The 12,147-nt window shown below is 58.6% G+C and overlaps 2 protein-coding genes across 3 annotated transcripts; both read left to right on the forward strand.

Annotated features, from left to right (window-relative positions):
* Positions 1-792: 792 nt before the first annotated feature.
* On the forward strand, positions 793-3,496 carry LOC141751589 (alpha-1-acid glycoprotein-like). Its single transcript, XM_074608662.1, has 6 exons — positions 793-1,229; positions 1,853-1,995; positions 2,225-2,295; positions 2,597-2,698; positions 2,956-3,056; positions 3,246-3,496. Exons 1-6 carry the CDS (start codon positions 1,119-1,121, stop codon positions 3,306-3,308), a joined length of 591 nt encoding a protein of 196 aa, XP_074464763.1. The 5' UTR covers positions 793-1,118; the 3' UTR covers positions 3,309-3,496.
* Positions 3,497-4,573: 1,077 nt separating this feature from the next.
* LOC141751608 (alpha-1-acid glycoprotein 1-like) lies at positions 4,574-10,503 on the forward strand. Of its 2 annotated transcripts, none has more exons than XM_074608715.1 (6): positions 4,574-4,756; positions 5,303-5,445; positions 6,119-6,222; positions 7,442-7,552; positions 8,331-8,434; positions 10,361-10,503. In XM_074608715.1, exons 1-6 carry the CDS (start codon positions 4,646-4,648, stop codon positions 10,487-10,489), a joined length of 702 nt encoding a protein of 233 aa, XP_074464816.1. In that variant the 5' UTR covers positions 4,574-4,645; the 3' UTR covers positions 10,490-10,503. The 2 variants fall into 2 exon arrangements, with proteins under 2 accessions (XP_074464816.1, XP_074464817.1); XM_074608716.1 differs by having other exon boundaries at positions 6,119-6,192.
* Positions 10,504-12,147: the final 1,644 nt, after the last annotated feature.

The following is a 12,147-nucleotide window of genomic DNA, read 5'->3' on the forward strand; positions in this document are numbered from 1 at the left end:
CAGGAAAGTGGAACCGCTGGGGAGGCGAAGGAGAGGTTGGGGTTTGGTTTGGTTTTAAATGGTGCAGCTTATCATAGAATCATAGCCTGGTTTGGGTTGGACGGGACAGTTGGAGGGACCTTTAAATGCCCCTGCCCTGGGCAGGGACACCCCCCACCAGCCCAGGTTGCTCCAAGCCCCGTCCAACCTGGCCTTGAACCCCTCCAGGGATGGGGCAGCCACAGCTTCTCTGGGCAACCTGGGCCAGGGGCTCACCACCCTCAGAGTGAAAAATTTCTTCCTAATACCCAATCTAAATCTCCCCTCTTTCAGTTTAAAACCGCTGCCCCTCGTCCCATGGCTCCCCTCCCTGATCCAGAGTCCCTCCCCATTTTTCCTGGAGCCCCTTTAGGGACTGGAAGGGGCTCTAAGGTCTCCCCGGAGCCTTCTCTTCTCCAGGCTGAACCCCCCAACTCTCTCAGCCTGTCCCCACAGCAGAGGGGCTCCAGCGCTCTGACCATTCCTGCAGCCTCCTCTGGCCCCACTCCCACTGCAGACCCGTGTTGTGGCCCCATCCCCAGCAGCACCCATGTTCTCCCCACCCCAATTCCCCCCCCTAGACCACACATAGCCCCCAGAGCCAGCCCCCTGCCCTGGTGAGCAGCAACACCCGTGCAGACCTGAAGCCCTCACAGCCCCGTGGACGAGCAGCCACCCCTCAGCCACCGCCCCGGGGATTTATTTGCCCTGTGGAGAAAAGCCACGTCCAGGTGCCACTCAGTGCCCCCGTGGCCCCGCTTGCAAACACACCCGGAGCCAGCCGAGAGCTTTGCTGGGCACCTGCAAAATTAATTGCAAATTTCCGAGAACAGAAGCCTGTTGGTGAAATGGGGCGGGTGTGGGGCTTGCGTTTTTGTTGGGAATTTTTTTTTTTTTTTCCTCTTTTCTGCTGGAGAAACCCAAGCTTTTGCAAGTTTGATTTCCTCCACCTGCTATTGCTTCATGCTTGAGCAAACAGCCCAGCGGCTAAACAAGCACATCGGGGCTGGGGACGTCCCGCTTTGCGGGTGGCCGTATATAAGGGACTGGGATGAGCGACAGCCCGCCAGAGCAGGAGCCTCCTCTCGGCCACCTGGGCGATGCTGGCTGCCCTCGCCCTCCTCCTGGGGCTGCCGCTCGCCCTCACCGCCGACCCCCCCGGCTGCGCCCCGCTCCTCACCGTCACCCTCGACAATGCCACCGTCCCTGGGGTAAGCCCTGCCCTCAGCCGGGCGCCCGTCCTCGCCTTTTCTACCAGCACCATGAGCCGTTACGGGGCCGGGAACGGGTTATGAACCCCATGGGCCGCTCAACGCTTATCTCACTGCCTGGCCATGCTTATTTTCCTAAAAAAAAATCAAGGCTGCTGCACAGGAGCATGGGGACAGGGCAAAGCCTTGCAGCTCTGCACCCATAAACTCACGAGCAAACGCTTTGGGGGGGCTCCTGCTTCCATCCCCCCATGCAAACCGGGCTGGGCAGCACCGGCCCCAGTGCTTCGCCGCTCTCTTTTAAGTCCTTCAAGTGACGGGGACTCGGGTCACGAGTCGCCATCCGCAAAAACCCTTCACTGCATAAACAGTATTTAGTCCCTCGGGGATGTTTAGTGGGAGGAAAGCAACGAGAGCCGGGCACAGAGCGGGCGGGACAGGACCGCGGAAGCAAACTGGCCATCCCGGAGCTGGGGCATCGCCTTTGTGGGGAGGGGGCAAAGCCAAGAGCCCCTCACCCGGCCTGGATCCTGCCCGGGACGGTCACCTACCGGGTTGCTGGTGGCCATGGGTGAACCCAGCACGGCCCCCCCAACCCTTCCCCGCTCCCCACCTCTCCGCAGCTCCTGGGACAGTGGATCTACATCGCCGGCGCCTCCAGGTACGAGCCTCACCTGGCAGAGCTGAGGGCTGTGAAACACGCGGTTTTTTCCTTCTCTCCCGGCAGCCACGAGGACGAGCTCAACGTCACCGAAATCATGAGACTGTAAGGACGGGGATTCACCCCCTCATCCCGCTCCCCCCAACCCCAGGGACATTTCCACCCACCGACACCATCCTCCGGGCTGAGACACCCCACAGATTTGGGGCTGGAGAGCAGCTGTGACAAATTTATTTAAGCTCATCAGCTCGGCTCCAGTTCTGAACCCTCGGGTTTGGTTGGGGCAGTTTTGGGGAGCGGGAGGGTTGCCCCGTCTGACCTCTCTGCCCCGCAGGAACGAGACGTGCGTGGTGAGGAACACCAGCAAGATCCTCATCTTTTGGCACAACTCCACCCTGGCACATGGTAAAGCCCCGGCGGCGGCGTGGGGGTGGGATGGGGAGGGCACTGCACCCGCACCTTGCACCCTCCCGCTTCTACCCCTGCTATTTGGCATCCCGAGCCCCCGTCATGAGGCCATTTTACACCTCACAACATGCCTGCAACTGAGGGGGAAAGTTTCCCACAGACTGGTCCCCACTGGGATGGGTCTCCCACGGTGAGGGGGGTGAGCAGCCCCCGCCGCGCTGCCGGCTCTGCCCGGGCTGAGCCCCGGCATGGGGAGACGCTTGCCAACGGGGGACCCCCCTCTCCCCGTGCCTTCCAGTCGATGACCAGATCTTTTCCACGGCCAAACTGATCCAAAACGACAAGGACCTGCTGATCATGAAGCATCTCAACCCCAGCTCCCCAGGTCTGAGCCTCTCGGGTAAGTGGATGCTGCGCGGATCCGCAGGGCACGTCCCTGCCCAGGGACGCTTCGATGGGCACCGGCATCCCCAGGCCTCGCAGGCAGGCAAAAAGCCTCTTTTCCCCCCAGTACAGAGAGGGGAAAGATGGGGGCGGGCAGGCAGCGAGCTCCCCATCCACACCACGGGGACCACCAGGGAGCGAAGAACTCCCTAAAATTCCCTTTTCCCCCCCCTCTCCGCCCATTCTCCTTTTACCGCCCCATTTCTCCATCAGCGCGGACGCCCAACGTGACCAAGGAGCAGATGGAGGAGTTCAAAGCCCACCTGCACTGCCTGGGCCTCACCGAGGAGGACGTGTTCTTCACCTCCGAAAAGGTCCGAAGCCCTCCCCAGGGCAGGAGAGCCCCAGCAGGGGCCAGCTCCTGCCGCCGGCTGGGATGGGGGTCCCGGGGGGGTGGAGGATCTGTTTCCCCCCACAGTCCCTCTCCTCCCTGGCTGATCCTGGCTCTTGGGGCGGTTTTGGGGCAAGGGGACACCGACGTCCACTCTCCCCCTCTCCCGCAGGACGCCTGTCCCCTGCCCGGGGAGAAGACGGGGGAAGACGACACGGAGCCGCGGTCGGGGTAAACCCCAGGGGCCGGGTCAGCTGCTCCATCCTCATCCTCATCCTCCTCCAGCCCCTCTGCGGGGATGTCACTGCCCGCCAGGGCCAGCTCAGCCTCAGGACTTTCTAGGGAGATTTCGTTTTTTCCTCCTGGATGAAACACCTCGTTTCCCTGTTCTCACCTGGACCAGAAATAAACCCTCATGTTACACCCCCCTGTCGCTTCCCGCATCCTCGCCGGGAGCACGGGCAGGACCCCTCCTGCCTGCCCTGCCCTGCCCGCGGTGCCGCATCTCCCACCCTGCCTTTCACTCTCGGCAGGAAAAGCCCCGGACAAAACCCCACCTGGGCCAGGCATGGCAGCGGGCGGGGGGACACTCATCCCTCCTGCCGGCTCCGTGGTGGCACGGGACCCTCCTGCCACCCCACCCAGTGCGTCCCCTCCAACAGTAGGGCTCGGGGATGCCAGCACCCACCCATCAGCCCCGACGCCACGGGGAGAGACACAAACCTGCCCCCCCCGCCCCGAGTCTCCTCCACCGCGACTCAAACCAGCCGAGGTGCTTTTAGCACCCAAACATCCCACCCTGAATTTTTCAGGTGAAATCCCACGAGCCTGCGCAGGGGCGGGGTGACACGGGGTGACATCGCGCCTTCCCCGGGTGTCTCCGAGCAGGGGAAGGGGGAAAGGACAGGAAAAAACATCAAAAACCATCACCCAGGGCCAGACCGAGGGACTCGGGGGGACTCGAGGGACTCCCCGCTACCGGAGGGGAAAAGGCAAACAGAAATAAAGCCAGAAAAGCAGGTCCTGCCCTGCCCGGCAGCATGGGGACAGCAGTGGGACGGGGGGCTCGGGGGACACACCGCAGGGGACGCGTCCAGCAGAACGGGGGTGACCTCCTGGGACCCCCTCAGTCCCATTTTTACAACCTGTTTTGGCAAGGAAGGGGAAAAGACCTTCCTGCCCAGGGAGAAGGGGGCTCTTTGAAGCCCCCCCAGGCTTCACCCAAGGTGGGGGGCGGCTGCGCCCCAGCCAACATCTGGAGAGCAGGAGGGAACCGCGGTGGCTGCTCGCAGGGAACAAGACCAGCAAATTTAGGGCAGATTTTAGTTTTAAATACAGCAAGTGCATCGCCCCCACAGACACCTACTGACACTCACTGACGGCAGCAGCCAAGGCCCGGGCACGCGGCTCTTCTCTGGGACACGTCCCCAAAAGGTGCCAGTTGCGTCACTGTCGCCGAGCCCCCGGCACGTCCCATCCCCCCCCGCAGGGCTGCAAAAGCAAACGGCCGAGCAAGTCCGTCCGTCCACCCGTCCGGGGCTTCGCTCGCTCGCTCCTGGCTTTGGGGCAGCCATGGCCAGTGCCGGGGTGGTCACCGCCGTCCTCGGCCTCGCTGCGCTGCTGCTGCCCACCGCCGCCATCCCCTGCCCAGCCCCGCGCCCCACCAACACCACGGCATCCAAGGTAGGAGACACCCGAGCCCCGGGGATGCCCCACTCCTGCCGCGAGTTTGTGGGTGCTCTGCTGAGCCTCACCACCCCCTGGGGAAGGGGGGACCCTCCCTCGCCCCCCCAGCACATCCACCGAGGCGCCCTCACAAAAAACAAGCAGGACGCGTTTGCTTTCCAAAACACCTCAAATCTCTCAATTTTCGCATGGTCCCCCAGCAAGTCCCAGAGGTGACCTCAAAAGAAGGGGGGGGGGGGGGGGGGGCGCTATTTTTTGGTGCAACTTCCCCGCGGGAGCAGAGGGCTGTCCTGGCCCCTCACCGCACAGGGGCACCCGCAGCCAACGCCGCACCAGTTCCCAATGCCCACATTCAGCTCTTTCCCCCCCCGGGCATTCGCACAGGTTTCATTGTGTTGCTGCTGGCGCGGCGCAAGAGGGAAAACTAGCAGAGGACAGAGGTCAAAAGGAGTGATTTTTCCAATGGGAGGGTGCAAACCTCTTCCCCAAAGTTCCCCCTGCGGCCCCCAAGGCTCTCACTGCCCTGTCCCTCTCTCCCCGCAGCTGCTGGGGACGTGGCTGTACGTGGCCGGGGCCGCCCAGTTGCCCCAGCACCTCCTGGAGATGCTGCTCATCGACCACGGCCACCTCCATGTGGAGCCCGGCGCCGGCGAGCAGGAGCTGCGCGTCACCCAGCATGTGGCCGTGTAAGGAGCAGCCCTCGGGTCCCCAAACCATCTCCTCCCACGCGCCGCAGCCCCCGCAACGCCCGACACCAGCGCGGTTTCAGACTGGTTTTCCCAAGGAGAGAGTCCCTCCTGGCTGCTCCATGCATGATCTCCCCTCCCCTCCTCACCCCTTCTTTTACTTAGTTATTTCAGCAGCCCCCAGGTTCAGGCAAATTTTGCAGGGCACAGAGGTCTTGCAGGCACCGAGGTCTTGCAGGCACCAAGCCCTGCAGGCGTGGAGGATGCAGGACAAAGGCAAGGAGAAGACCTCTCCAGAGGAGAGGTCCTCTCCAGAGGTTCCTGCACCGCGGCTGCTGACCCCGCCAGGCACCAAAAGCCGTTTTTTTCCCCCCCAGGGTCAGGCTTTAAGAATTTTTCTGTGCCGACACCAGCAGCTCTTTGGCAGCTTCGGTTATTTCGGGGTGGAAAAACATCTCGCCATCAAGGAGCCGGGGCAAGGGCAAGGCTGAGAGCAGGAGCTGCAGGTGGAGGTCAGGCAGACGCACGGGAGAAATGGCTTAATTATAACAGTGAGAGCAATTAATTAACCCTGCGGAGGAGCTGGTGGGTGCCCGTGCAGGGCCGGGGCTTTGTTGGTCCTTTCCAGCCCGTGGCAGGGGGTCTCTGCTCCCCTTCCCCTCTCTCTCTCCAGGGGGGACCAGTGTCTCACCAACAACTCCACCTACTTCGAGATCACCGCCGGTAACGCCACGCTGGTGAAACATGGTGAGGAGCACCGCTGGGCGCAGCCGTCAGGTTTATCATCACCCAGACCATTTTTTAGAGGGGCTGAGACAGGCAAAGGGTCCACGGCCATGTTTTACATCTGACATATTTTATTCCCAGGTCATTTTGTCCATTAGAAGCCAAGATTTGATGCCAAGGCCAGGTTGGACAGGGCTTTGAGCAACCCGGTCTAGTGGGAGGTGTCCCTGCCCAGGGCAGGGGCTGGGACTGGATGATCTTTAATGTCCCTTCCCACCCAAACCTTTCTACGGTTCTATAATAATGTTTGGTGGACTCCAAACAGCTCCCCAGGGCTGGGGGCACCCCGGTCCGGCCCCGCTCCCGGGGGTTGCGGCCCCGCCATTAAGCCACACTAAACCCAACATCGTGCCAGGAGCAAGGAGCAAACCCGCTCCCACCCCCGCAGGAGAAGACCGCCTCCTGCCTCACCTGTAAAGTTATTTCACAATCCCGTGGGGAAAGGAGGGGAACATTTGTGGCAGGTTTCAGTGAATTAATGAAGCCTCGCCTTCTGAATTGTTTCCTCCTCCTCGCTGAGGAAGGGAGGTGAGCGTCGCAAATTCCCTGAGGCAGCCTTTGCACTGACGCAGCCCAGACGGCATTGCTGCGGGCAGGGGACAGTTTCCCCCTGTTTTTGCAGGAGGTGGGGGGGCTGGGGGCCGGGCAGCCTCGCTGGCACCCCGAGACCAACCATCCCCCCGGCACATCGCTGCGGCAGGACAGGAGCTGGGCGGCTTCGGCTCCTTCACAGCCCAGCACACGCTTAGGAAATACCATTCAAATAAACCCAGAGCCAAACAGCTCACCCCACGTCAGGACATTTGTCCTCCCCACTGCTGAGGGATGGCTCCCAGGGCTTTGTAGCCATAGGACGAGGGGCAATGGCTTTTAACTAGAGCAGGGCAGGTTTAGATGAGACATGAGGAAGAAGTTCTTTACACTGAGGGTGGTGAGACACTGGCCCAGGTTGCCCAGAGAGGGGGTGGAGGCCCCATCCCTGGAGACATCCAAGGCCAGGCTGGATGAGGCTCTGAGCAACCTGATCTAGTTGAAGATGTCCCTGCTGACTGCAGGGGGTGGGACTAGATGGCCTTTGAAGGTCCCTTCCAACCCAACACGTTCTATGGTTCTATGCATTGCCTATACCCAGGCTGCGGTTTATCGCTGCTGCAGCACCAAAAAGCTGAATATTGTGTCTGTTCCCCACCCCCATTCTGTTCTCTCAAAGCCAAGACCCACCAAACCCTGGGGACGCTGGTGAACCTCAGCTCTGAAGACGTTTTACTCATCCAGCACGAACTGCAGAGGGAAAGGACGTATTTGGGACTGTATCTCTACGGTAGGCAAACTCCATCCTAAAGTAATTTAAAGCTACCACGGGACACCAAAATATGCGCGTAAAATTACCAGCTACAGCCACACAGCAACTTGGTTTCACCAACAGTCAGTGATTTTCCCGAGACTCCAGGGGTCACAGGAGTATTTACAAATCCCATTAAAACCTAAATCTCTTGGCAAGAGCAGAAAGACCGAGTTAAAGGCAAAACCCACTTAAGGCCATAAACGTTCAAAGAACAGGAAGCAAATACAGTTCAGCATCGATAGCATCATAAATTCATCATATTTTTCAAGCCAACCATGATTTTTCGGTATTTACCTCCCAGGGCAGAGCACGTGGCTTTGCAGTGCCGGCACAGGCACGGCTGATCGCATCTACCACAAGCCCATAAAGCAGCATTTTAGACCTTGATAAGGCTTCCCACTGCCCTCCCGAGCTGTAAAGCAGTTGCTTAAGAGAGTTTGAAGACGCATCCAGAAAACTGCCTCCATACTCGGCCTCGGTCCCTCCCGATGCCCCCCAGGAGCATCAGACTGTCCTTAAAGCAGACAGGACCGGAGCTAACTGGGGAGAGGGTTAAAAAAAGTGATGCCCGAGGTTGTTTTTGTTCAGGTATTCACCACAGGGGCAAGAGACCCCGGCAGAGATCCGGGATCCGCAGCACGCGATGGTGGGAGCACGGGGCCATGTGGCACCAAAGGCAGGGAGGGGGCACCGGGGGCCGTGCCGAGGCCACCGAGCCGTGTTTAACGCCTGGCAAACGCTTCTCCGTTTGCAGCCCGGAACCTGAGTGCCGGGACAGCCCGTCGGGAAGAGCTGGAGCACCACGCCAGGCGCCTGGGGCTGGGCGAAGAGGAGATGGTGTTCGCCCCGTGGAAAAGGGTGCGTGAGTGGGCAGAGCCCCTGCAGCCCCCCCCCAGCCCCGGGCAGGGCTGCCAAGGCTGTCACCAAACTGGGGGCTCGGAGAGGGGTTGTCAAGGTGGTGGAAGTGATTGAGGGGACCATGGCTTGCTTCGACAGTGATGGTGGCTTAAAATAACAGACTCCCCCCCCCTGCAGATAACGTGACTCCCCAAAGCGAATACCTGCACCTGTGAGACACCGGCCCAGGTTGCCCAGGGAAGTGGTGGAAGCCCCATCCCTGGAGACATCCAAGGCCAGGCTGGATGAGGCTCTGAGCGACCTGATCTAGTTGAAGATGTCCCTGCTGACTGCAGGGGGTGGGACTAGATGGCCTTTGAAGGTCCCTTCCGACCCAACACCTTCTATGATCTCTAGTGGAAAACCTGGTAACAGCCTGCCTCCCCTTGGAGAGGGAAGAGAGCTAAAGTAGAGGGGGTTTGCCCCAAAATTCCTGATTTTTGCCTGAAATACCTCATTTTGCCCCCTAGCAGAGGCCATGTGCCCCCAGGAGCTGCAGCGAGGGGCAGGAGGGGCTGGTGCCCTGGGGCACTGCCCGGCCCGGCATCAGCCAAAGCCACAACCATTTTGAAGCCTTAAAAACCCAGGCTGTTTTCAGATTGGGATTTGCTTTTCCGGCAGCCCGAGACACGGGTTCGCAGCCCGGCTGGCTGCAGATGGGACAACAGCACCGGCCTGTCCTCCTCCCCGCCCCGCGCGGGGGTGTCCAGCACCCGGGCGTCCTTTGGGCCGGGGTCCAGCCCTGAGCTCCCAGCCCCATGGGACATCAGGGAAGAGGCACCACCATCCACTCTCGCAAAACCAGGCACCTTTTTCCTTAGTTTTTCCATTGAAATGTTAAACAGACCCAGCCCCAACCTCTGCCACCTCATTTAGGACATTTTGTCCTGCAAACGTCCCAGTCCCCAAGCCAGCGCGATGGGGCTCCCTTTTGCGAAGTGAGGGGTGAAAAAAATACCTCTTTCTGTCTGTCCATTCCTGTCCTGGCTCTTTGCTTGTCCGTGGCAGGAGACTCTGAGCTTCCAGGGGTGCCCAAAACCCCACTCTGAGCTGCCGGGCCGGACCCAACGTAGCCCCTGACACCCCCCAGCCTCAAGATGCTTCTTTTAGAACTATCAAGATCCAGGGGAACTGCGAACGGGAACACTGGCTGCAACCCTCCCGGTGGGGCAGGGGCAGGTCTCCTCTCCCCGTTAGGCAACGGGCAGCACCTGGAGGCAGGGCCCAGCCCCCCCGAAACGAACAGCAGACAGCTGCTGACCCAGGGGGTTGCCAAGGTGTCTGCATCACATTTAAATTTGGGGAAGATGAGCGAAGTTTAGAGAAAGGCAGGGTGAGGGGAATGAGTCAGAGTTGTTTGTCCTTACAAGGTAGAATTGCCCTTAGCAGAGAAGGGGTTTGTGCCCAGTTGAGAGGCAGGACACAGTGTCTGAGGGGTGAAATTAAACCAATTAACAAAGATTTTGTCATCATGCTGAAGGAGATGGATGTGAGCAGAACGCCAAGTCATGTACCCCCGCGACAGCCCAAGGCATTAGCAGAATGTAAACCACGTGAATTCCCAGTGCCTGGGGAGCAGGAGTTTTTTATTTATTCCTCCAAAAGTTTGAATCCCCCTTTCCTTCAGAGCACAGCTTCAGTGTAGCACAGCTTTGCTCCAGAATCCTGGTTTCTTCTTCATAGCACAGGTGTGGAAAATGGCACCAGCAGCAGCTCCAGAGCCAGGCAGGCGGCGTCTGTGCCTGGGGCAGCGTGGGGAAGCCCACAGCTTCTCTAAGTGCTCTTGAGCTTATAGGCAGATACAAAGGAAAAGAAAAATACTCCTTTCTTCAGTAAATTCTGACAGCACTGACAGTTCCGCTTATCGCGTTACTGTTGTTTTGGCAGGAGCTGTGTCAAGTGGAAGAAATGGAGAAAGGGAACAGCCCACGCATAGAGCCCGCGGTCACAGCGTCACCTCCCGGGGGTCCCCAGCAGCCTGGGGGGCGCGGGCGACTGACACCACGACAGCAATAAACGCCTTCCTCAAACGCGATGCCTGTTGCGGCCGAGATGCTGGGGGTCTGAGCAGGTCAGAAGTGGGGCCTGCAAAGAGGAACTGAGCACCCAATTCCCCTTGTGTGCCGTTCCACTAGGAGCTGGGAAGAGTCATCATTAAAGGAAGGAGGGATGCAGGACAGCGTGAGACGTGGAAGTTTTTCCAGCACTGGCTCAGTCCGCTCAGCCTCACACCAAGCTCCCACAGAGCTCTGGAAAAGGCAGTACTTCAATGAAGCAGTAATAGAGGCTAACCAGAAGAGGGCAATCATTAACTATTTTAAATGAGTGTCCCAAGCACTTGATGAGTAACAGGAATGTAAAAAAGGCTAGAAACTTATCTTTAACTGTACAGTTTGGAATGCAAAGGAGGCTGGAAACTTATCTGTAACTGTACAGTTTGAGAGGAAGCGGGTGCTTAGCTAGAAGCAACCCCCCAGCTCTCTTGACGGGAGCTTGGCTGACAGAAGCGGCCCAGCTGGAGCAGATGTTCCTGCCCAAACCCTGTGGACTGAGCAAGAGCTTCCCGATAATGTTCATCCACGGCAAGGTTTGCAACATAATATGACGACACTGAAAAATTATCCTCCTTCCAGAGGGGGAGGGGTGCTAACCCAACCCAAGCTGGATTTTTACTTCCCCAGAAAAAAAGGTCATGTTTCCTCCTTTCCCAATAAGCTCCCACTAAGGTTCAAATTGATTGACATTGCTCCCCGTGCCCCCGGTACAGCTCATCAGGCACCTCCCACATCCTTCATCACACCCCCGGCCCCAGGGACGAAAGCGCTGTTGCTCTGTGTTGGTGAGAATGGTGGGGTTTAAAAAGAGACTGCTTTCGCTGCGCGTCTGCAAAGTAACTCAGTCTCAGCTCTAACCTAGTAATTAAGCACTGAAAATATCTCTCTTCCTTAAAAAGGAAGAAGAGGAGAGAAGCTGGAGGGAATCAGCGAGGAGAGAGCCCTGCTCCTCCCTCTGCGGCACCAGGGTGCCCTGTCCCTGCACAGCACCATTTTCTGGGCAGCGTTTCAGTGATGAGCCTTTGGCCCAATTCCTGCAGTAAAATTGAATTTTGCAAGGTCAAGTACAGCCAATTCCCTCCTGGTCTCAGGGCACAGGTACCTGGCCAGCCCTTGCTTCAGATGCATCTTTATCAGCTTGTGACACAAAAAAGAAACCCGCCCCAAGAAGTGAGAGAGTTAAAGGGTAGGAGCGGGCAGTGGTGCAAGAGGGGATGCTGCCAGCAGCCTTGAGCGCCGCAGTCCAGAGCGTGTCGATAAGCGCCTCAGCTGACCGAAGCTGACACCACTGGAAAGCAGTGGCTCACATTACAAGGACACAGACTTTACGAGTAGATTTATAGCTGAATAAAAGCCTTGAATTACCGTCAGAGACGTAAGGAACCAACTGACCCAGTCTGGCCCCCATAGGGAGTTTTGTTAGCCAAATCAGAGGCCGCTCGCACTACCAGCTGTGGTTCCTGAATAACCTTCAAGGATAGCTCCTGGTTGGTTTTTTAAGAAAGAAAAAAAATTGTACAAAGCCTTTCTTTTTGAAACCCAGGTTCCTTCAAGGGCATAGTTGGACTACAGAGATTCCAGCTTTTCTGGAAACGCTTCCCTGAACACTTACGGATACTG

Source organism: Larus michahellis, chromosome 15 (assembly GCF_964199755.1).
Source record: "Larus michahellis chromosome 15, bLarMic1.1, whole genome shotgun sequence".
NCBI classification, from domain to species: Eukaryota; Metazoa; Chordata; class Aves; order Charadriiformes; family Laridae; genus Larus; species Larus michahellis.

Bases quoted from the DNA above. Each gene is read 5' to 3' on its own strand.
- LOC141751589 (XM_074608662.1), top strand. From the start codon at position 1,119: ATGCTGGCTGCCCTCGCCCTCCTCCTGGGGCTGCCGCTCGCCCTCACC. The intron at 1,996-2,224 runs GTAAGGACGGGG...TCTGCCCCGCAG, and splicing joins GTCACCGAAATCATGAGACT to GAACGAGACGTGCGTGGTGA. The intron at 2,699-2,955 runs GTAAGTGGATGC...TTTCTCCATCAG, and splicing joins CCCAGGTCTGAGCCTCTCGG to CGCGGACGCCCAACGTGACC.
- LOC141751608 (XM_074608715.1), top strand. From the start codon at position 4,646: ATGGCCAGTGCCGGGGTGGTCACCGCCGTCCTCGGCCTCGCTGCGCTG. The intron at 5,446-6,118 runs GTAAGGAGCAGC...CTCTCTCTCCAG, and splicing joins GTCACCCAGCATGTGGCCGT to GGGGGACCAGTGTCTCACCA. The intron at 6,223-7,441 runs GTTTATCATCAC...GTTCTCTCAAAG, and splicing joins CCGCTGGGCGCAGCCGTCAG to CCAAGACCCACCAAACCCTG.